The sequence below is a fragment of the Mesocricetus auratus genome, unplaced genomic scaffold (genome assembly GCF_017639785.1).
Source record: "Mesocricetus auratus isolate SY011 unplaced genomic scaffold, BCM_Maur_2.0 Super-Scaffold_100004, whole genome shotgun sequence".
In the NCBI taxonomy this organism is placed as follows: domain Eukaryota; kingdom Metazoa; phylum Chordata; class Mammalia; order Rodentia; family Cricetidae; genus Mesocricetus; species Mesocricetus auratus.
In genome coordinates, this window is record NW_024429189.1 from 73,156,497 (window position 1) to 73,181,739 (window position 25,243).

General features: G+C 37.0%; 1 protein-coding gene across 13 annotated transcripts in view; it reads left to right on the plus strand.

Moving 5' to 3' along the window:
- The window catches only part of Dcdc1 (doublecortin domain containing 1), a 414,546-nt gene that overhangs the window by 8,324 nt on the left and 380,979 nt on the right, over positions 1–25,243 (plus strand). For 11 of the 13 annotated variants that reach the window (XR_005877304.1, XM_040745964.1, XM_040745975.1 and 8 more), the window contains 2 exons: positions 15,391–15,541; positions 24,571–24,840. Coding sequence is in view for 11 of the 13 variants with exons in the window: in XM_040745964.1 (XP_040601898.1) it covers positions 24,578–24,840 (263 nt within the window). In the remaining 2 variants the exon portion in view is untranslated. The remainder of the gene's footprint in view (positions 1–15,390; positions 15,542–24,570; positions 24,841–25,243) is intronic. The other 2 variants (XM_040745971.1, XM_040745976.1) reach the window with 2 other exon arrangements.

The window sequence follows — 25,243 nt, forward strand, 5'->3', positions numbered from 1 at the left end:
TAATCTTCATAATGAGCATACATTAATAAAATAAATATTTGACAAGCTGCTTAGAAACTATTATCTTTGTTTTATATTTACATATAATGAGTGTAAAACTCTTATACCTTTACAATAAACATTTTTTTGTTCTGAAAAGTTGAGAATTCTCTGTAATGTGGTAAAATATTTTGATATCTTAATTTTATGTGGATGTTTGCTTAAATGTCTGTGCACCACGTGCATACAGTACTTGAATGTATGTCTGTGTGATGTGTGTATGCAGAGGCCAAAAGATGACATCATATCCACAGAGACTGGAGCTATAGATTGTTGTGGGTAACTGTGTGGGTGCTAGGGGTTGAACCCTGGTGCTCTAGAAGAACAGTCAGTGCTCTTAACTTCCAAGCCCCTTAAGTTTTACTTTATGCTTGGCGACTTCCCAACATTTTGTACTATAAGAATCATCTTCATCTTCAGAATCAGTCCAACAGACAAACCTTAGAGAGTCAGTGGAGTGGTCCCTGTAGCTTTCCTTCCTTCTGCTGGTAACCATTAGCCCAGTTGGAAGTCAAGACTTTTAAGTTGATGTCTTCTAAAGCACAAACATTTGTCTTTTGGTTTTTTCTTCTACTTCTAACATACTATTTACTGTATTAGCATTTTGGTTTTTGTTTGTTTTTACTATAATGTAATACCTTGAAGCTTAATAACTTTATAAAGATATTTCATTTCACTCATAGTTCTAGAGATCAAGGACATCACATCTGTGTCATCTTGGTTCTCTTAAAGGCCTCATGGCCAATGGCATCACAATGATGATGCATGTGACAAAACAAAAGATCACATCACCAGGAAGGAAGCCAGAGAGTAATTCAGGAACCAAACCCAGGGTTTAATAGCAACTGGTTTCACTAGCCCTAAGTGAGAGATTCCCTAGAAGTCCCTCAATCTTTTCAGAGCATATGCCCTCAGTGACCTAAGAATTTCCTGCCAAACCCCACTTCTTAATGTCTTCACACACATCCAACAAAGCCACCATGAAAAACAATATTTTAGAGGGACAAACCCAATCCAAACCATAGGCCTAACATGACAGTAGCATTGGGCCAAAGTTTTACTTCTATCTTCTGAGATTGAAAATTTACCTATTTTTCTTACTTACAAGAACAGCATCTCCATTCAAAGCAACCTAAGCTATAATGATACATTGTTTATGATCTAATAAAGCCACTGAAGTTTAGAAAGGCAGCCAGCTACTAGCTCTTACCTCTATCTCAGACTGGGGTGGTCCTAGCTCCACGAATCCTCAGTGTGTCTGGAGACTGAGTGCCTGCATAGGAGACCTTACTCCTATCTTATATACATCTCTAATCCTGGGTCTAATGGCATGAGCTGTTTCTCTTTTAGACTTATTCACTCTCATGTAGCCCTGGGTGGCCTTGAATTCACAGAGATCCATCTGCCTCTGTCTCCTGAGTCTTGGGATTAAAGGTGTGTACCACCATTGCCCAACTTCTATGGCTAACTAGTGTGGTTGACTTTGCATTTGGATCCCCAGGCAAGCTTTGTTAGATCATAGACAATATATCACCACACTGAGCTGTCCAGCTATAGCATGGTTCGAAATCCAACAGCTGAGAAAGAAAACACTCTTCAACTGCAGCTTATGTGTAACTGCATCTTCTCTGATGCCAAATAGGTCCTGGGATATGTTCTACCCTCTCTAATTTTTTTTGGAAATTACAGGAGCAGATATGGTATAGAAACAGGTGATAGGGTTTATAATTATTAGGCACTTCCACAAAAGCTTTCTTGTTGAATCAGTAGTCCTATTGGATAGGTAAGCTGATGCTGTTGTCATCCCCATAAAGTGGGTAAGACTGGAAAGAACAGAGACATTATCAAATCTAAGGCAACTGGCTCGAAACTTCTAATAGAGCCTCTACAACTCAAAGTTTAGAAGTAGAATGATTCTAGAATTCTGTTTTTATAAGCATCTCCATCTTCATGTTTTAGATAGACAAATGAAGCCAGGAGAGTTTAGAATTTCCTTCAGCTCTGGCCTAAAATTATCATCAGAACTCTAGAACTTCTTGATCCTATTGCAGTCATTTTTACATATGAGACATGCTGCATGTCTCCTAAATCTGCAGGGTCACTTTCTTTAGTTGTATTTTCCCTGGTTGATAAGAAAAATATTGATTATAGTCTTGGTTTGGTAAGTAGAAATATTTTCACCTTACTCATGTTATTATTACATTGTTTTAGTTATGAAACTCTTTGATGGTGTGTGCTTCTGCCCTAACCATTCCTGAATGTCCTAAGGTAAGAGAGGAAGAAAACAATATGATTGGCTTTGTTTGTTGTTGCTGCTGACAGAGTGAAGGTGAAGGTGAGAGAGGCAGGACTAGTTACTGGTACCTACTGCTTTCTTTTTGCACCAGTACAAATACTGTCTGAGGGTCACTCTTACCTCTCTGGCCTGAGAACTTCCATAATTGATTATTCTACAGCTATTTAGAAAGAAAGTTAAGATCAAACAGCAATTTAATAATCAAATTTTTTTCTTTCTATCATACGCATATTATTTATTTTAATTAGTAACAATTCGGAACAATAATTCCCTTCATTCATTTGTTCAGTAGGAACCTTAGTTTAACATGGTCCCTTATCATTAAGGATCAAGCCTGATTGGCTAACATAGTCCCCATATTCCACTTTCTTTCACTGCTGGGGCTCTTTCCACTGTAGTCATCTTCTTTATGCCCTGGTACATACTTGTGTGTACCCATGTCCCCAATATCAGGCTACAGAGACTTGTCTCCCTTGTCCTGTTGACAGCATCTCTCTTCTCTAAATGAATGCCAACTATTCTTTACACTCATTAAATTTCAAGTTTTTAAAAATCTTGTACTTTATCTTTTAAGCAAGTTTTTTCTTTTGAAAGATTTACTTAGTGCATGTAATGTGCCTGTATGAGTTTGTATCCACTACATCTGTACAAGTGTCTGTGGAAATTGGAGGGAATTGGTTCCTCTGGAACTGGAGTTAGATATGTGAGCACCTAATGTGGGTTCTGGGTGGGAACTAATTTGGGTCCTCTGCAAGAACAGTAAGTGCTCTTAATTACTGAGCTACTTCTCCAGTCCCCTGTGTACTTATTTTAAATATCATTTTATCACCTTATGAAGATATAAAGATCCTTTATTTCCACAGTGCTCACACTTGTCCTCTCAAAATTTCTATCTAATAGGATATATATCCTCCCCCAGTACAATTTCACTGAATCAAGAAATTCTTTATGATTCCAAGGAAAAAGAAAGGTCACCAAGTTGGAGAGAGTTATCAAGGAAATTCTGTTTTGTTTTAAATTTTAGAACTGTGAAGGATCTGATGAGAAGGAGCCCAAACACAAAACCAAGATTTCTTGACGTCAGTCTAGTACATCAACACATTTCTGAAAGGTCCTCAAAAGAAAGGAGATTAAGTCAATAGCTACAGATTTTGATTGAAGTCATTTTTTAGATTCTTTTCCTTCTAACTCATTTTTCCTACTTAACCAGAGAATGGAATAAAAAGGCTTGCAGTGCTGAAATTGTACTGCTCACATCTTGTATACTTGTATGTCATGTCACCCTATCACAGGAGGATGCTGGGTTCATCTGGCACACTCAGCTGCTCAGGTCCTCTAATAGTTGTCTCCCTGTACTTTGTGTTACTAATTGATTGTTTAATTTGTAACTGCATGTTCCCAGGTTAAGCCAAGCTGTCTAATTATCAAAGTCATTTTCCTCTTTTTTTTTTAGAGATGGCTATGTTTTCACTTTTCCAGGCTCCATGGATAATTTTCCTCACTTAGGTTCTTGAAAACAGAGGGATTTAGTAAAAAACAATACAAGTAAAAAGTTAACAAAATATGACATGGGTAGTCTGTGTGATATCCTACACAGTCTATGTTAATGGTCATAAATATTTAACCAACATTTGAATCATTCTTTAAGCTAAAGAATTTAAAAATCTAAACATTTAAATTAACTATCCCTCACAAACAGTCAGAGAAATACTGTTTATACTGAACTCTGAACTGAATGGGTTTCTTGCTTACTCATGTTTTAAAGAGGGTGGGATTACCTAGTGTGATGCTTTAGCATGCCACAAAATTCCCTGCACTTACTATAGTCATACTTGAAGTCATCCATAATGATCAGCAACTGTAACTGTTGTAGTATAAGAATTATAATAAATATCAAACACAAGGCTTGAAGCTATTAAATTATCACCAAGAACAAGACATCTAAGAAGAATATATGAACATGTAAAACAACAAGCTTGATTTTTTGGGACTCATCAGGTTATAGATCCTGAGGAACACTGGAGGTACTGAGCCACATTACTTAAGTACTGGCAGCAATGCTACAGGCAACACCTATGCGTTTCTACTATCTGTATATGGCTTGTCCGTAAGTCAAAACCATCTCTTTCTTGGAGGATTGCAAGTTAGCTTAGCAGATAAAAGTGCGTATTGCCAAATCTGATGACTCAAGTTATCCTTTGACATCTATATTCATGATGTGGCATGTGCATGCCCACACACAACAAAAAAATAAATAACCATCTGTTGGAGCCATTGTTTACTAAATTTAGCAAATATTTTATTAAGTACAATGACAATCTTAGTTTTTGAATGTTTAATACAAAACACTATATTCTGTAACAGGCCAGTTGAGGTTTTGACGAAAGCTCAGGTATTGAAAATGATGTAACTCTTTGCAGTCACTTAGTAACCTTTTCAAAGTCCTGTGTTTTAATTTGTATTATTCTAACTGAATGAATAAAGCCCTGGCAAGATTTTGAAAGTTGTGTGAAGATGGTCACTACCTCAGTTTACAGGTCAAATTTACTAAAGTTGGAAATGCCCAATTGAAATTAGCAAGTAAAAGAATAACACCTTGAGCATATGAAAATTTGTATGCATAAATGCATGTTGTTGTGTAATGAAAAAAAAGAGACAGACAGAAAAGTTTTGTGAACCAGGGAACACAATGTCAAGGAAATGGTCCTTCTAGGTATATCTCCCAAGGTGGGAGGGGGGATAAAAACTGTCATTCACAAGATTGAGGGAGTCAAAGCTGCTTCATTCTAAATACCAATCAATGTTAGTGCAGGTGGTAGCACTTCTCATCATTTCTAAGACACTACGCAATTTCTTGTTTTTAATTTTAGGTCATTACAGATTTTTAGCCCTGTTTAGGAATACCCAAAGATAGCTGAATGTAGTCGTGTGAGTAGAGTTAGATATATGTTTCCCTAAAGATTATTGTTGTTAAAAATCTCTCAATTTAATTTTAAAATATGTTTCTGAGATTTAGTTGTACCTGGTAGCTAGGAAATTAAATTGTACCTTCCAAATACATGTGATAATGTGACTACTTGAATTATAAAGTTGTGTGTGCTGATGGCCTAACACAAGAGTTGAAAGCTCTTACATTGCTATAACAACTTTGAGTTCATTGAAGGTAGTTAATTTTACTGTGATAGTTTTCCATCTTGTTCATGTTGAATACAATCATGATTGAACTTAGAGTAATTCCCCTTGTCCATGGTTTCATATTGCATGGTTTTAATTACACACAGTTAATTGTGGTCCAAAAATAATAGATGAAAAATTCTAAAGGAATTCCATAATTTTAAGTTTTATGCTATACCGAGGAATGTGACAGTGTTGAATGGCATCTTGCTTTGACTGAAATGTCAAGCATCACTTTGTCCAGTCAGTTCATGCTGTGTGCTTTATCCTCCCATTAGTCACTGAAGCTTTTGGTTTTTAAAGCACCTCATGGTATGACAGTGCTTGTGTTCTCAAGAGGTGCTTCTTTTACTACGTAATGTTTCTAAACTGCAAGGATGATGATGCTGGACATACAGATATGCTTAAGAGAAGTCACAAAGTATGTTTTGTAGGTAAGAACGTTTTGACTTGATAAGGAAAGAAATGAAATCATATTCTTATTGCTAAGATCTATATGACTGACTTTTCTGGCCAGGGAAGGTGACTCAGTGGCTAATAGAATAAATTGTCCCTGTAGAAGATCCAAAATTAGTTCCTAGAACCCGTGTCAAGTGGTTCACAGATGCATGTCTTCCTCTGGCCTCCAGTCTCTCTCTCTGCCTCTCTCTGTCTGTCTCTCTCTCACTCCCTGTCTTGCCCTATCCCTCTATCACTCCCCCTTTCTTCCTCTCTCCTACTCCCTCTATTTCCCCCTCCCTTTCTCCTTCCCCCTCTTCACACACACACACACACCCCAAAATATTTTTAAAAGAGTGACTTTTGTATATCTGAAAGTATGAGGAGGAATGCTAATTTTGCTGTCATAGCTCAAATTGATAAAGTGTTGGCTCTGATGCTCAATTAAGATGGAGAAGCAATTAAATTTGTATACATCTATGTAGTAAAAAGATATAGCATATGTAGGATTTGATATCTTATGATTCTTGAGATGTATTATGATAAATGGGATTACCAGATTTATTTATCTTTACATCGAATATTTTGTTTAGTAAAATAATGAAGCCGGGCGGTGGTGGCGCACGCCTTTAATCCCAGCACTCAGGAGGCAGAGACAGGCGGATCTCTGTGAGTTCGAGGCCGGGCTGGACTGACAGCCTCCTAAACAATACAGAGAAACCCTGTCTCGTAAAAACCAAATAATAATAATAATAATAATGAGAATTATTTCTACCTGTCATTGCTTATAGAAGTAATGGTTTCTATAAAACTGTATGGAATCATGCATGTGCATGATAAGGATGTCTCTAATTGTTTTTCTTTTGGCAGACTAGTCAGTCTGGCCATCATGTATAGCACATGGCTTCCTTAACAAGAAGGGAGCACAAGGTGAACCCTAGAGCACTGTTTTGTCACCACTACCCAGGCAGTGATCTTTAAAATGTTTAGATTTCATCCCAGGAGCATGTTATATAATGGCTATTATTGAGACAGATTGGAAGTACTAGCTTATCTAACCAGATTTAAAAGATTTGTTTACCAATAATAATTGAACAGTTTCCCCCTTTTGCTTTGGGTGGGTTACCAGTACGTTCCAGCAGATTCCAAAGTTCATAGCAATGTTTTTTTTTCTCTAGAATATGCAGTGAATCTCTTTAAGCTGTAAGTAGAATTCATAAGATTTCATAGGTCACCTGTAAATAGAAAAATTGTATCTTAACAAGGTGAGAGGGAAAAGAATCATGTAATTGAGTGGTGGCTCCTGGCTTAGCACGAACTTCCTGCACTTCTTGTGTTAAGAAGCTTTCAGCTTTCCAAGGTCAAATGCTGCATCTGATGAAGACTAGTGCATAATGAACTTTAGCAAAATGTTTGGGAAAAAATAATGTTTTCTACTTTTATTCTTATTTGAAGAATTCTACTCATTAATGTAGTGTATAATGAAAGAATTTCTGCCTTTAGTTTGGAAAATCAACATTAAAAATCTTCAAATTTCTTATGGACATTTAAAAGCTTTTGAGCCTGTTCTGTTACTACATGGTGATCTTTTATTCCTAAGGAATTGCATGTTTCTCTCTCTAAAAGGGAACAAAAGCAAGAATTGAATATTCTTTTACATATAAAATGAGTGTTTATGGAAAATTGGCTACATTTGAAAAATTGCATGGATTTTTATGCCCCTATTTACTTGTTGCTATGGCAACCACCACACTACTTAGTATTTATGTTGTCTAAGATTCAGAACACCTTTTCAGTGAAATAAATATGCCAGAACTGTGTACTGTATTTATTTTGGTGTTTAGAAAACTATTAATTCTAATGCATATTTTTGAGAAAATAGCAATAAATAATGTAAACTTCAGCCTTGTTTAAATGGTATCTTTTCTTGCAGTATGGTTTTGAAATCAAAATATTACATTTATTTTTTCCTTGTTACCAAAATCAGCATACATAAGAGAAATAACAAAATTGAAAACTCATGAGTCAACACTGAAATATTGTCCTTTGATCTTCCCTATTTTTGTGACATATTTTGATTCATGAAAAATTTCTGAAGCTAGAAACCCAGAGCTCATAGACTGAATACTTAATGCTGCTTCGTAAACAAGGAACATAAATGGCTTGTATTTCCCATTAAAGATAGCTTTAGCACCCATGAACAAAACGATTTTCACTTTGTAACATGAAATCAAAGTAATGGATGCTACTATTTTTCTTTCTTTTTAAAACATTCCTTAAATCATTCTGTCTTGTGTAATACATAAGTATGATTTTTAATGCTAAACATCAGAATGGAAGTTATAAAGCATAAAACACACATGTTTCCTGTCACATATTACCTGTGAAGAAAAGCTGCAGCAAAGCATTGAGGTATTGCAGAGCAGGGAGCAGATTGTCTCTTGGAGTTGTAAACAGGGTGGGGCTACAGCTTCACAGTTGATGTTGACAGTATCTCTGTGGGAAATGTAATTATCAAATGAATTAGAACATGTCTTAGTATTAAGATTATTAATTGTAATTTTAATTGCCTTTTCCAAGATAATTGGATATCGTCTCATAGGTATATGAGAAAGGGGACACTGGGCTAATTAGATATTTTGAACTCAGCTATCTTTAAAATACTTAGAAGTTTGACAAACACACATATATACATATGCACACACACATATACATACATATATATGGAATTCCTTAATTAAATGGTTTTCCAAGTAGAGTTAAAATAATTCATAATTCACAAGCTCTCACTGATTATCCCTTGGTATTCTTTTGAGTATTCATATCATTTTAAGACTTAACTAAAGGTCATTTGAAACATTAAATTTTTACTGTCAAGTTTAGAATAATTTTTGTTTGCAGCCAGTACATTATTATATTTGTGCAAAATTCAGAAAAACTTTGCAATGAAATACATATGCCAGAACAATGTGTTAGAGTTATTTTGTTAGGAAAAAGTTTTTCTAGTGCATATTTTTCATAAAAATAACATTTTCTCTAAAATTGGAAAGTTTAAGGCAAGATTCTTTGTCTGACGTAATGGGTGTTGCTATGTGGGCTTTCAGATATTTCTGGCATTTGAGAATTTCTTCTATTTTCCACCTGACTTGGAGGTACGAAGACGCTTGTAAGTTCCTTTGACACTTTGGTGGAGGGGTTTAGCTTCTGAACTCTCAAAGAACTGTTGAATGGCATGGCCAAAGGCATGTACAAAGTCACAGTTCTGTGTTATAATAGAGAGCATGTTAAAGCATGTGAACAGAGACATTGTCAGCATATCTACTAACAGGGAGAGTCTCATATAGGCTGTGGTTTCAGTATGCCCACACCTTTGTTTAAATCAAAGACTATGGAATCGGAATGAACATATAAGACATTCAAAACTTATTACAGTAATTAATAGTAAGGCTAGGAGAGTGGTAAGGATATGTAATTCCTTTCCCCATCTTCCCATGTAGACATTTAATAAAGCAAATTACTTAACATTGTAATTACTCTATGGTAAAACCACAACTGGTGTAAGGACAACTTGGCTTCCTTGGGGCAGTACAGGGGCTCTAATCCAGGACCATGCAAATGCTACACAAGCATGAGCCTGGTGAACTGTATCCACAACCCAGGTAATTGTCTTGTTTATTATTAATAAATTGTCATTTTTACAAAAATCATTGCTTAGGGAATTGAAATAAGCTATGAGGGTAATGTGGAATTATAGTTGTTCTTGGCAATCTTAAGAGTCTTGCTGGTTGGTCGGTGGTGGTGCACATCTTTAATCTTAGTATTAGGAAGGCAAAGGCAGACAGATCTCTGAGTTCAAGGTCAGCCTGGTCTACAGAGTGAGTTCCAGGACATCCAGTAAGACACAGAGAAACCCTGTCTCAAAAAAAAACAAAACAAATAGAACCTTGTCTACTATGAAGAAATTACCAGAACTCATATCTTACCTCTGTAGAGGGTCCTTACTTCTGAGAAAACTACAACTGACTGTGGGATGTCTTTTCCAGTTGATACATCTACAACATGACTCCTACACCTATGGCTCAGGGAACATCGCAGAAGAGGGGGGAGAATGATTCTGAGAGCCAGAGGATCAGGAAGTCTGCTGTGAGAAAGTATCTTATATGTACGACAGGGACCTATACCCATGAAACTTTAACAGAATGGTTACCCTAACAAGACATGAACAATGGCAACACCAGCTGACATTGAGCATGGATGGGGGAAATCTCACAAGGTTCCACCTCTAGATGCAAAGCTACAGACAATTAATGGCTGCTAAGAGAGGGAATATCAGTTGTCGCTAAGGACAAGTCCCCTAAAGAGTTATTTAGTTATCTAATTCCAACTCAGTCTTAAGCACAAATACATATGAGCAATACTAAATTGACTCAGCAGGTTGCATGCATGGGTACGTGGGTCCATGAGTGTGTGCGTGCGTGCACTGGAAGGAATTGTGAAGCTTTCCTTTATATTGAGGAAAGATCATGTATAAGCATGAAATGAAAACTTTCCTTTTGAGAAAAGGGAACTAGAAACTGTCTAGGACAATATATAGTTAAGGACGAAATAGTTCTTGAACAGATATACTTCAGGGAAGTTTTGGAATACAAGACTCTGGAAATGAATTTTCTAAAAAGTATTCACTCTTGCAAACCTCACAGAAAGTTTCCATGAAGTACCTAGCACTAGGTAATTTTAGTACTTAGCACCCCATCTTGAAGACCACTAAATCGTCTTAGTAGCTGACACATGACACCTGCTATGTGCTACACCACTATTTTCATTTCTGTTTGCAGCCAAAGAAACCAGAATACAGGCTAGGTGACTGGACCTAAGTGACATAGAAGGTGTGCAGCCAGGATGCAGATCCACACACTCACATGTCAGAGTCCAGGTCCATAACAACTATGTACTCAGATGTCTTTTGTAAAGTAAAGGCAAAGCTGACTTCAAGCTAAACATATGAGGGGGCTGCATATTCATGTAAAACAATGAGAAAGTTTTAAAAATGGGGTTTCAACGTGTCAATGGATAAACTATGCACATATTAATAAAACATAAGGCAATGCCTTTATCTGTACTCTGTTAAAGTCCCATAGTATTTAGTGTCAAATTAAAATTAACACATTTTTATTTCTTTAATTTCTAATTAACAATTAGTTCTCATTTAATTAGTAACGTACTGGAATGTTACTTGAAGCCCCATTGTATTCTGCATATTCTACTTAACCTGTGAATATCTCCTGCTTTTAGTGAGGATGACACTGTTTTTATAGTAACAGTACAGAAGAAATACTGCATTTAATAATGATAATGATTTCACACTTACATAACTCACTCCACTAACAGCATGTTGAAACCAGTCTACAGACAAAAACTCTACCTATCACTGAAATTATTACCTCTTTTACTGAAAATTGGGATTATCATCAGGTGTAAGGAAAATGTAAAACTACTGTGGTATTTTAAGAGATAATTTTGCATAATTGGGCATAATTTTATTTTTAAATAATTGGGCTATAATACTAAACATTCCAAGACAATCAAGAGAATTTATTCTGCAAGATGACTTACTCTCTGATGCAATTTTGCCTTGCTGTACACAGGCTGACTTTCATTTATAAGCCCTCTCCAGTTTAGGAGGACTCAACCTGTGAAAGAATTAGAGAGAGGAATAGGTCTTAAGGGTTGAATTTCAGCCCTCTTCTACGAAAAGCTTAAGAAGAAAGAGGGTCAGTTCCCCTTAGTCTGTAGAGAATACCAGGCAAAGCAAAGCACCTTCTATTGTTATGCTACACAAAAGATAGACATTTTTCTCATTTGATGCTGATGTGGGTTCATCTAACATCATATGTCATGTGGGGAAAGTCCATCATATGCCAAGCACTCTCCTGTGCCTTTACCAGTTAATTTTATCCTCATCACCATGTGGATGGCCCTGTTAGGCAGATGAGAAAACTGAAACCCACATAGTCTAAAAATGTCAGAAAGACATGATCTTTCTTTTAGGGACAATGAATTATTTCTTGATTTTTGTAGGTTTTAGTTATATTTTCTTTATTCTGTGCTTACTTAGTGTGGAGTTCAAGGCCATATATGTCCTTTGAACACCTGTGAGTTATCTACTAACCTTGAGAGAGGACATCTTTCATGTGTCACCTCCCAATTAAGAAGAAACCCTGTCATCACTCTGTTCTCTGTTGGTGCAGCTGCTTTGCAAAAATGACCACAGACCAGACAATCCACAAAGGACCATTTCCCTACAGTTCTGGATGCTAGAAGTTCAGTTTTGAGGGGTGGTTTCTGTCAAGGGCCTTCTTCCTATATAATTATATGAGAAAATGTGGCAAGGCAAGTGTCGGGGCCCAAAAGTAGTATTTCAGAAATGCCTCAGCTTAGCCACAGAATTCTAGGAGCTCAGTTCTCCTATTGTCTCTTATATGTAGGCTGGTTACCTCTGGATTGCCTGCCCACAGTGGAGAAGGCTCCTAGTTTGTATAACTAAAGACCTAGGTCCAGGGTGAACCCACACCCATCCTGAGGGCTAGTGGGACATGCCGGAAGACTGGTGAGACGTGCTCTTATGGAATGTCTGAGAGCTTGAGTACATGCGTTCCAGGGCTATCTCTAGGATTAAAGGACATATTTGATATCAGTTCTATACATGATAATAGATGTCTTCTGCCAGTACCCCCACTTTTGGAAAGCTGTTTAAGAGGATGCTTAAATAAACAGTGGTCTCCAGTATTGACTGAGAGCTCTCCTGAAATGACAAGATGCCTGTCTTGTTCTTAATGCCACAGGGTAGCTAGGACTTCCCTGATCCACACTCCCCCACTCAGAGTCGAAGCAGAGGCTATTCAACTGGTCCTGAACACAGCCCCAAAGACATGAGTCTGGAATAGATGGCTCCTGCAGTGTAGCACTGAAGCAGGCCAGACCCCAGCAGGCAAGACTCTTAATTCACCCATATTTTAAGGAGTTCACTCTTTTAATAATAACATTACTAACCCACTTGTAGTAGGAGAATCCTCCTGGCCTAATGAACTTGTAAAAGTCTCACCTGTTAATACCGTTACCATAGTAATTTAATTTCAATGTTGAGTCTGTCAAGGGTCAAACATTCAAATCATTGCACGAATTTTGATTATATCATATCCATTATCTGACTGGCTCTACCAGGCCCTGTTTTCAGAAATTTTACCAAGATCCAGCTGAAATTACCTCCATATAAAACACTGAGAATATTTGACCAGCTATCTGGGCATAACCAAAGAGGCACATCAAAACCATCACTCAATTCCTTCAAAGCTGTGCTTGCCTGGGGTACCTTTTACTGGTTCAGTGGGTCCCTCAGAAGATTGCTCACTGTGCCAATGTTGTGAAGTCTACCTCTATCCCCTTTTACCTACAAGGTCTCACTGCCAACAGTACTCACACTGGGATAAATTTATATATTGGAAACCACATTTTTATTATTAATTTTTAAGTTTAGTATAAAAAGTGGGCTTTTATGTGGTATTTGCATATAGCAGAAACCACACTACCCCATTACATACAGGTTTCAGTGGATATATGTTTGGTAATCAGAACAGGACCTTCTGCAGTCACTGGCCCATAATGATCATCAGTGCTGCCAAGTTTCTGATGGTGAAGCACTTTCCTTGGTTGATCATCTAGATACCCCTAATTCTGACTGCTGGCAAGTTCCTTCTGGTACATTTTACTTCATGACCATGTCTGAGATGGTCAGTGATGAATTCCAGAATGCTGCACAAGTTTTGTGGGCAGTTTCTTAGTGATAGAAATGGGGCTTGAGATTTGCTTTATTGCACAGTAACATTTTTTTTAATCTTTTAGAGAAATACTATCATTCCCCTCTGAATAGTCCGCTGTTTTCTGTTTCTCTCAGCTGTGCCACAGTAACCCATGTTAACTTCACACTTCTTATTCTCTTTTGAACTCACCCAAGCATTGTTCCTTTTAAACTGTATATTTAGTTTTTCTGTTCTTTGTACTGGCCAGATATTACACTGTGGGCATGCTGACTCTTCCCTGAGTGTTCAGCTGCTTAATGCCCTTGGCTCTTTAAAGTCACTGGATGCTACATTTCAAGGGGTCTTTTGAAAATCTTATTTAAAATAGCAATTCCTCCCACCTCCGTATTCTCACTCTCCTTCATCCTCAAGTTTTATGATATCATTCCAGTCAATGTCTATGCAGTTTCCTTATTTACTGTTTGTTGTTTATTGCCTGTTCCTGCTGCTGAGAGAGATGAGCACAGTTTTCATCCGTTGTGTTCATTACGATTTCTAAGCAGACAATAGTGCTAGATATACTGAGGACCTTCAGTAAACAATCTGTGAACAGGTGAATGTTTTTATTCAGAACAACAGTGAAAAATATACTATGGAATTTTATTACCTTGAAAGTAGTATCTTTTTCTTGGTCCTACTAAGTCATCTTACTGTGGGACTCCTCCTCCTCCTTGCCTTAGTGAGGTACATTAGAGCACAACTCTGGCTACTTTATTAGAATTGTGAGTGCATGGTTATACCTTAGAAAGCAAGTGTTAGATAGCGTCTTTGGCATTTGTCTAATGAGTATATTATTTTGGCTTAAGTTGTTTTAGGTTGCCTCTGAGTTATGCAAGATTTCTAGAATGCAAATAAGAAAATCCCAGTTCACACCAGCTCAAACAGAAGGAGAAGTAGATGTCTTATTTGCCAAAAATACTCAGGAGATATGGTTTCTTTTAATAAGTGATTTCAGGGATTCAAATGCTGCCACCAGGAATCTCTCTTACTTTCTATCTCTCATGTCTGCTTGAATTTGTGTTGGCTTCCTTTTGGGTGTAGAGGTTACTGTGTTCTTAAAGTAAGCAGTCTTAGGCAAGAGAGCACTGTTCATTCTTCATCCTCCTCTCCTTACCAATCCTTGGTCTTAGGAGTAGTACTTTCATTTGATAGCCTTGGGGATATTTATTTCCTGGACTGGAAGGCCAGGCTGCACAATTGAAAATTCTATCAGAAACAGGAGGAAGGAATGCTTCAGACAAGAAGGGATGAGGGGAAGACAGAAATATGTAGATCAAATGCATCATGCTGTACTTTTTTTTCAGCAAAATATTCCTCAAGTTGCTTACATATGGAGGTTGACAGCAATCAGCAAAAATAAAATCACTTTGCAACAAATGAGCATGTGTTTCTTTGTTAAATAGGATAATACTAGTTATAGGTTTAGATAAAAAAATTCTTCCTTTAGTTTCATTTCAATGTTAGTTTTAATTAAGTGTATTTAATAGTTGCTGTATAGTATAGATCTTGTGATTAATTTCTACCTTCAGTATGAAACCCTGGAGGATTTTACTTCTAAATTAAATAATATATATTCCTCATTCCTAGCTGGAAATCCTAAACTAAGATCAGTGGCTCAGGCTGCTTTCGTCCTGAACTAAAGCAGGAGAGGCCTCCAGCCCAGTGTCCTACATCTACCCTGAGCATAGCAGGATCAACTGCATATACATCTTCAAGACATTCCATGTTGTTTACCAAAGTAAGTGTAATGTTTTAGCTACTTCAACTGAATCATAAAGAGAAACATGCACATAGAAAGCTGTCTGTCAGTGTTTATTCAGAAACTGGGGGTGGGAAGAGAGTGATATAAATAATAGAAATGTGGTGGTTATGAAGGTTGTCAACTGTGTTAAGAGTTCTCTGATTTGAATTGGTAGCAGTCACTATATTGATCATTGCTATAATGTCTGTTAATCCTTGTTGTATGCAGTCAACCTGCATAGCCCTTACCTTGCAATTTGTCAGTTTCTCAAAACAAGCTTGAAAGAAATATGTCAGTAGTAGTCTAAGCATTTCTAATATTTAATGAGGAATCAAGGATCCAGAGACTTAATTAACTTGACTAAACTTACATTTCTAAAAACTTATTTGAACTCAATTGTACCTACCTCTGCAGCACTTATCTGAAGTATAAATCAGAAATGACTAGGCCATTTCCCCAATGTTTTTATCTGTTGGAAAGTAAAAAAAAAACCTATTTTGTGATTGTTTTGTATAAATGAATGGGTTTCATTATGATGCATGCTTATAACCTGATCTGATCATATATACACATCTCTATTACCCTTGCTAGTTTCTCTGGTCCCCTTTCTCTTTTCAAATAATAATTTTCTTTCTACTTTCTTATCATGTTTATGATAAGATTCCTTTTCTATGAGAAAAAAATATAGTGTCTGTCTTTCTAAGTTTGACTAATTTTGCTTAATATGACTATGTCTAGTACAATTTTAAAATACATGCCAAATGCTGATAAGCTATTGGCTGACTAAATGTGATGTCATCTTTATGTTAGGTATAAAACTGAGACTATGAGGCAATAGCCAGAATGCTTCATGAATTAAACACTTTCATCTCCTTGTAGAAATGCTGGATCATATTTATTTACTATTGCAACTTGATATTTGCTTATTTCCTAGAGTCATTAGATTGAGATAAAAATGGAACCTTGCAGGGATCCATGTGACTTCTTTGGGGAACAGTGCCTGAGAATAGCATAAATGGCTCTCCTGTGGCAAATCGCTGGAGGACCTGAGCCACTTGGCAAGGTCCTGTGGACAGTTCACTGTATGATTCTGAGCATGACCACAGGAGCAAATGTGCCACATGCTCTCCTTGTTTTCACCATGCTAGCCCTACTACTGGCCTGAGCAAGTCACAGTATGTCATGAAGTTTATTATTACATACTTGTACAACTTTTCTGGAAAAAATAATTTTAACCATAAACATTTTAAAGAAATTCTATTAAATAGATGATACCAGGAGTTAATGGGAACATTCAAGGAACAGATGAAGCAGAATCATAAAAACCCACAGTTCCCTCATTTATAATGACTGTGCCAAATCCCAAGAAGTTAAGGAAGATGGAAATAAGGATAAGGGACAAACAGTGACAACTATTAAGAGTAAGTTTCCAGGTTATGTTGCCTATAGGATAATTGGAAAAACCTGGTATATCCCCAGAGGAGATAGACTGGTACACAATGCAGAATGAATTAATCCATATTTGGCTAGTGAATTGATTGTGAGGAACACAACGCTACCAAATGTAAGTATTAACCACAAGATAAAAACTGTCTCTCACTTTGCATGACACTGTAATCGAATGTGCTACCAAATGGGCACACTGTTCCACCTGTAGATGCACCCAGCTAGAAAAGTTCTGTTAATAGCTTACAAAACTGCTTATGTTTCTGACCATAAAAATATAGATAAAAAAGGTAATAGCTACTGGTGAGAGTTGGGAGACAGAAGGAAAAAGAGACAAGAAACAAACTGGTAGTTATTGTAATCATTTGTAGAAACTTATGAATTAAAAGCTGGTTGCAAATATGTTCACAGGAACCATTGAAACTATATAAATAAAGACAGCTCATGTTATCCAGAGTCACTTGTTTGAACAACAGGTGGTCACAGCCTCTTCATAGCACTGACTTCACACATCCATCCCAGGTCATTGAACCCATCTGGAGCAAGGCTTCCAACAGAACCAAGACTTCCCGCTAGTGCTAGGCATATATGATATCTGCCTAGCTGTGATGTCATGCAGCAGGGTATAGGTCCTTTACAGAGAGTACTACATGTCTAGATAGATTTTTAAAAATGCACACCCAGTATCCTGTATGTTACATGACAGAAACACATGCATGCTCACAATCCTATTCTTCCTGAGAGAAAGAGAAAAGTGATAAATAATTTGATTTATTTAACACAGAATGAATTCTAATGTACAATGTATATTTTTATTGCTTTTAAATTATACTTTTCCCAATTTTCCACTTCAAACTGATACCAAATTTACTTTTCACTCCAATTGTCTTTTGAGTGATTTTAGATACTTTTTTTTCTGGTAGCGGTAAGTGCGCTTTTATTTATTCAGCTTCTATGACTCCCCACCCCTGCCCTTTCATCTCATTGCCCCTCTCTTTAACACTGGCCTTATCTATTGTGCTGTGTCTGTGCTTCCTCTGTGGGACGTTTTCTTGCTGCCTCTTTCTCTAGCTATTTATTTTCCCCAGTATGCTTCTCCATTTCTTTGTTTAAATCATAACTGCTTTTCTGTTGCTATTGTCCGTTACATCACCTTTCATAATGATGTACATGGAATGGAAAGTTGGAGACAATATCCACAGTTCTGTTACCTTGATGTTACTGTGATTATCAGAGAGTAGTTTTCTTCTTTTTTCCTTTTTCTTTTTCTGGTTTTTCAAGACAGAGTTTCTCTGTATAATAGCTCTCACCATCCCGGAATTAGCTCTGTAGACCAGGCTGGCCTCAAACTCACAGAGATATGCCTGCCTCCCAAGTGCTGGGATTAAAGGCGTGTACCACGACCACCCAGCTGTTATATTTTCATATCCGGCTATCTTCCTTCATTCTGATGCTCTGTCTGTGTTCCTCTGCTCCCCTTCACATTTGTTTGTAACAAAGCTGATGCACCAGAAAACTGACACCAAGCTGTGTTCACATGGACATATCCTCTCCTATCATTTTATGACTCTTTCCAGGCATCTGGGCAATAGGAGGCTTTTTCTGTTCAGTTGTGGTCTGATATATTCCCAACTGACCCAGAATATGGCACCAGCTTTCAGACGTAGATGACACAAACAATAGTTTATCAGTAGTATATACCCAGGGCAGTTTCACCATTTTGTAGAAGGTGCCTCTGCAATTCCAAATTACAATTGCATTAAAAAAATTTAGAGAGTATCTTAAGCAATATCTACTATCCCACATATAATATATTTTTCTTTAATGATCTTTAACTGTCAATCCTGCTGGGGATTTCATAATAGAAAGTTAAACTATGTCTTATCTCCTGGAAGCTCAGTGTGTTACTGACTTCTACAACCCCCTGAGGAGGCAAATTTCTTAGACTTAAATGAGAGTCTAAGTAGGTACACTGGTTATTGAAGATTATTTAGGCAACTTTAAAAAATTGCTTTTACCAGGTGTTGGTGGCACACGCCTTTAATCCCAGCACTTGGGAGCAGAGGCAGGCGGATCTCTGTGAGGTCCAGACCAACCTGGTCTACAGAGCGAGTTCTAGGACAGCCTCCAAAACAATACAGAGAAACCTTGTCTCAAAAAAAAAAAACAAGAAAAACTGCTTTCAAGGACACTCATATATTTTTGTGCACTGTTATTACAATGTCATTTTAATTATCTTGAATATTGTGATGAGGCTTCTCTGATATATAAACACTTGGGCATATCGCTATTTCTAGGGACAGTTTATACAGAGTAACATCATTCCAAACAGGAGCTATCAGTTTCCATGATGCCTTGGGTGGCAGAGGAGAGATGAGGACAGCAAGGGTGGAACATGGCCCTGCTCTCACTGTTGCCCAAGTCACACATTCCTCAATTCATGATTTTGTTCAGAGTTTTCCTCAAGGCCTGTAAAAAATCCTGACAGCGCTAGACATTAGTATATTGTTCCCTTTAAAACACAACAAAAGACCAGGCAACTTCCTTTTGGGGGATTCCCATTCTGGGAAAACTTACATGAAGTATATATAACCTCATCCAATTTTAGATATAAGACATATCTTATTTTATTTCTTTGTACTTTTACATAGGTAAATGCTTTCCTTTTACATGGGATGTTTTATTCCCCTGGTCATAAGGAAACTCACACACCTTAATCTTAGGAACTGTTTTTGCTCACAGTGTCTTTGCCAAAGTAACCAGAGGTACGAATGGGTAAGGTGTGTTACTCTTTCTGCAGTCTGCATACTATACAGTGTGTTATAAGGTAGTCTGAACTTGCTCTGCAGTTGGAGAAGCTTCGTCTACATTCTAGGCTACCCTGCTTTTCTTCTAGTGTTGGAAATAAACTCTACATAGAATTCTGCATTTTTGTTATTATCATGAATATTCACTTTCTATGATGTTCAAATAACATCTTATCAGAAAAATTGAAGGATACTATTTGTATCTCTGGAGGCTGTTTAAGTAAGCTGAGGGGTGGGCAAATGAAGTTTAATGCATCTTTGTGCTTTGTGCATGCCAGAGATTTTATTTAAAAAAAATACTAAGCAAATGTTTAACCTGTTTATTTATTACTTGCATTATAGTGTTTTAACTGTGTGGCATACTCATGGTCATTTTCCTTGGTATTTATGTACTCTTACTTGAGTATATTCCAATTAGAGAGTTTAATTATCATTAAAGTGATAATAGGATAAAGATAAGTTTTACAATGATAATTTAAAAAAAACGCATAGCCCTTTAGGAAGGTTTAAATGCCATTGGAATATAAAGCAAGAAATGTATGCTTGTCAAATATACAGTATAAATAAATAATTTAGATGAAAATGGTTGATACATTTAACAAAGACTCTACCAAATAATGAAGGGCTAAAGAGTAGTTGTTAGATTTGATGTACTTCATTGTATATTGTAAGTAATTGCTATCCATAACAATTCTATGGCTTCTATATAAGAAAAAGAGACATTTTGACAGGCAACACTAGGATGCAGTGACGGCAAGGACAAACCCCTGGCAACTGTCATTATCCGGCTGCTGAATTCACATCGAAACTCTGTGATGAGTTAGACCTGCATATTTGTTATTGAGCCATGGTCTGTCACAGTAGCCACACTTCTCACTTATGAATAGAAGTATTAGCCACATGCAGATTTACTCTATAGAAATCTAAATTTGCCAAGGATGCTTTGTGTTCAAAGGGATTGGGGGTTAAAAAAAAACTCCCTGTCATTTTATGCTTATGTTAAAATTTCTCTTGAAATGTTTTTGACCAAATGAAAATTGGATTTTTAGTAAAAAACAGATTGATTTATGTTTTATCCTCTAAATTCAGTATTAGTAAAAATTCTATTAAAACTAAAACCAAAGAAAGTATTAGTCAGATTATTACCTGTGTACTATATTGAATTTGCATTATATTTAATATATTTTCCTTTATGAAAGTAGTAGAAAGCTAAGGGAATAATTATAGAAAATTCAGCTGAAAGTGACTTTAAAAATGAGAAAGTTTTTATTACCTCACTGAAGAACTTCATGAAGTAACTATAGTATTAATTTTACTGTTTCAGTGGTGTTATAAAAAAGACAGGCTCTTCACACCTTCCCCTGCAATCCTCAGAACACTGGCCAATTCGTTTTGCTTGGCCCCTCCTGCTTGCCAGATAGATCAACACATGTTCACTCAACGGTATCTGAAAGAAAGAAGAGAGTGGTTTGGATGACCAAAACCCACCAAACAAAAGGAACTTTGCCTAGAAGGCTTCTCATGTCTCGTTGGCTAAAATTATAGACAAGCAGATTATTTAATTTCCAGGGACAAGGGAAATAGAATTTCCTTGCTGACTCTAGACCACTGGGCATTTGCACACTGAGGCTGATCAGAGGCCACCTTACATGAACATACGAGGAGACTGAGTTCCCCAGTGTGACTGAAGCTTTGTATCGAAGTAAAATAGAAGAAATAATGGTTAGTTCAACAATCAACATTGTCTGATGGAATTTCTGGCTTTAGCTGTTCAATATTTTGTTTCTTAAATTATTTTTGTAAGTTGCTTTATGTGATACATTTTTACACAGTGCCATTGTTGGCAAAAAGTAATTTCTGCATACAAATCACTGCTTAAAAGATATAAATGCAGGGGTTTTTGCTCTCCTATGAGTAGAGACAACTCACCTCAAATCATATAACAAGCAAGCAAAACAGTATACAAATTCATGCCCTCCACCCGTTTCCCTCAGCATTCAAGATCAACCCCAGAACTTTAAACTTACTAGTCAAGTGCTTTACTCTGAGCTGTATCCCTAACCATTTTTTACAATAAAGGTTATTTCTTTCTCATTATTTTTATTTATTTTAACCCGCTGAGTCCCATTAATGCTGCCCATGTGCACAAGGCTGTGGGAAATCACTGGACCATGGGCAACCTGCCAGTAGCTACCTCCCTAAAAGAAGAGTGACTCTGTTTCCCTTCAAAGGCTCAGAGCATGTCATGGTGGAGTGGATGGAAAGACTGCAAGAGGTGGAAGATGGGGAGGAGTGCTGTGAATCACTGTCTTCTGGATATAAGGTGTCTTTTGCACATGTGAGCTCATACCAGCTTTGGTTACCAACACAAGACCTGTACAAGATCAAGCCTGTTAATTCTAACCCTTGGGACTAGAGAAATCACTCAACAGTTAGGATCATGTATACTCTTTTAGAGGATCTGAATTGAGTATCCAGCACCCATGTCAGGCAGCTTGGAGCCCCATGTGAAGGAATTAGGCATCACATCTCCTCGTGAAGCCCTTTTTATGCAGCTAATCCATGACTTTCTTCTTGCAGTAACCAGGATGTTTAATTTACAGTTAATAACAATTAGCAATTTTAAGTTTATGTGTGAATATTAGTTTAAACGTTTTGGTCTTCTACTTCATAATTATTTTAGTGCAAATGGCTGTAAAAAATAAGTCCTGAATTCAGGTTAACACTTAGCACTTTTGAAGGAAGTGTAATTATGATTACAGACTACCTGGAAGAATGTGATTTTCAGATTAGAGCTATAAAAGGTCCTGCACTGTAGTGACAGTAGAGGGATTTAGAGGATGGCATGGAAATACTTTTACTCTCAGTCTGTATCTGTGAGGTTGAAAAGTATGATTTTTATTAGTTTTCATAAAATTGCTATAATAAGCCAATAAGGCTCACTAATGTTACTAAAATAGAGACAATGAGAAGAAAAACCATTCTTACCAACTACCCTTTCTCTGCCTTCAGATATAAATCTTTAGGGAAAATCAAGTCATAAATAAATACACTATTGACCCACTTATTTAAATGTAGTTGTGTTTTATCACCTACCAAGTCATAATAATTTTCTGTCTTTATAATACTAGAATCATAATTAGATAAAATTAATTTATATTCCCCCAAATGTAGGGGCACAAATGTGAAGAAATTTTTCTTAATTAAATCATTTGAAGCGGGAAGACCCATTTATAATCTAGATCGTTTAGGTGGGAAGTTGCATCTTTGATCCAGAACTTTTGAAGTGGAAAGATTTACCTTTAATCTGGACCATACCTTCTGCTGGCAGCCTATATAAAGGATATGAAAAAAGGAAGCTTGCTCTCTCTTTGCCTGCTTGCCCATACTGTGACTAGCAAGTCCATTCCTCCACTGGCAATAGGGCCTACTTCTTGGGAATTCTGGCATATACTGAAGACCAGTTGCAACATCCATCTTAGGACTGAACAACTACTAGATTCTTAGAACTTCCACTGGTAGACAGCCATTGTTGGACTAGCTGGAACACAGCCTGTAAGTCATTCTAATAAATCCCACATACACATAAATACACACACATATATGAATATTGTATAATGTCATATATAAACACACACACACATATATATATGTGACATATATCAAGTATATCTGTATAAGAGCCTTGACTAACACTAGTGTCATCCCAGAAGAAGGAAGAGACTGACTTAGTAGATGTTTGAGTAGTCCTAGTTACAGGTGTGTGAGACCTGTGTGAAGCCATAGCATCTTGTATGCCTCTTCCTCCCTCAAGTATGCCAAAGCTTGTTCAATATGATTAAACTGGCAAACTCTAACCACCACTGTGACTTGCTGTTGCTGTATCATCCCAGGGAATATGGTACTGTGTCTATACATTCCTGTTCTTCTTATGCCACTCATGTACCTTGAATACTGGGGCATGGGTGACCACCTGTCCCAGTTTTTCTGAGGCATATGACTTTCAACTCCAGAACCCCAGATGTCCTGGGTAAACTGGGATGAGTGAGTCATCCCAATACCAACTCAATCACCTTCCTTAAAAATGTTTATATGTATGGGTGTTCTGTGTGCATGTGTGTCTGTGCACCATGTGTATACATGGTGTCTGCAGAGGCCAGAAGAGGGCATCTCCTGGAACTGGATCACAGATGGTTGTAAGCCTCCATGTTGGTGCAGGTCCTTAGAAAGGCAGTCAGTACTCAACTGCTGAACCATCTGTGCAGTTCCTATCAACCCTATTCTCACTTGTGCTAAGCCAGTTCTCTTAAATAAAATGCCCATTTAAATATGCATTCATATATTCACTTAAAATATATTCACTACTAACCGATAGTTTGCAAGTCTTACGCCTATAGGGACCATATCTCTTTAACTGTTTCCTAGTCCTTAGATTGTTTAATAAAATAAATCATAAAATTATAAATTCTTATCATTTTAAATCATTATTCAAATTTCTTTAGTTTAACTAAATAAAATAATAAACCTCAGTGGTAGGGCAGGCTTGGATTCAAGTTTCTACCTTGTCTTTGCAGATGACATATGTTTACTTACCCTTTCTGATTTTCAACTTAAGTGTAAAGGGAAGTTGCAAATACTGCCTTCCTTCCAGGAATATTACAAGTCTCAAAATCCTGACCGAGGAACACTTTTGTCTAGCTGATATTGCATGGTAGATGTTAATAAATTATTACAATGGATTCGTTGGACTCTTACACGTGCTGTGTCTTTTAGGGAGCTTATGCCAAACCAGGCAAAAGCTGTTATTAAAACTACTGACGGTTGTTGGCAACTTCAGTTTGGCCCCAACAGACTTTTGTATTCAGCGGCTGTATCAGAAGGGTCAGGCCTTCAAGATTGTTCTACACATCAAACAGCATCAGATCACAGCAAGGAGGAACCATCAAACTCAGATAGCTGCAAATCCAAGAGTAAAAACAATTCTTGTTTTATGTCTGCATCCAAGAGAAACAGACCTGTCAGTGCGCCGGTGGGTCAGTCGAGGTAATCAAAGCTGTTTGCTGTTCTTTATAACCAACTGTTGAAGCTCTTCTATTTGAGCAGAATTTATAGTGATTCCATTGACTGTTTCAGACATTAACACATAGCATATCGTTTGTGTTTGAGTTCTGTCTTCTGCTATTGGATTTTTACTTTGAAAACACTGGAGTCAGAGTGTCGCTAATTACATTTTAGAAAACATGGCATACACTCCAACCTGGGTCATCACAAACTGAAAAGAATGCTGGAGGCAGAGTGTTCGCTTAGAAGACATTTATTTGAAATAGAAATGTATGCTTTTGGTATTTAACCAATACTTTGGAGCATAATCAAACAGAAATGTAGTCATAAAACTGTCTGGTACATACATTTTTAGAGTACTGCAAGCTGTTAACCTAAGAGGTAG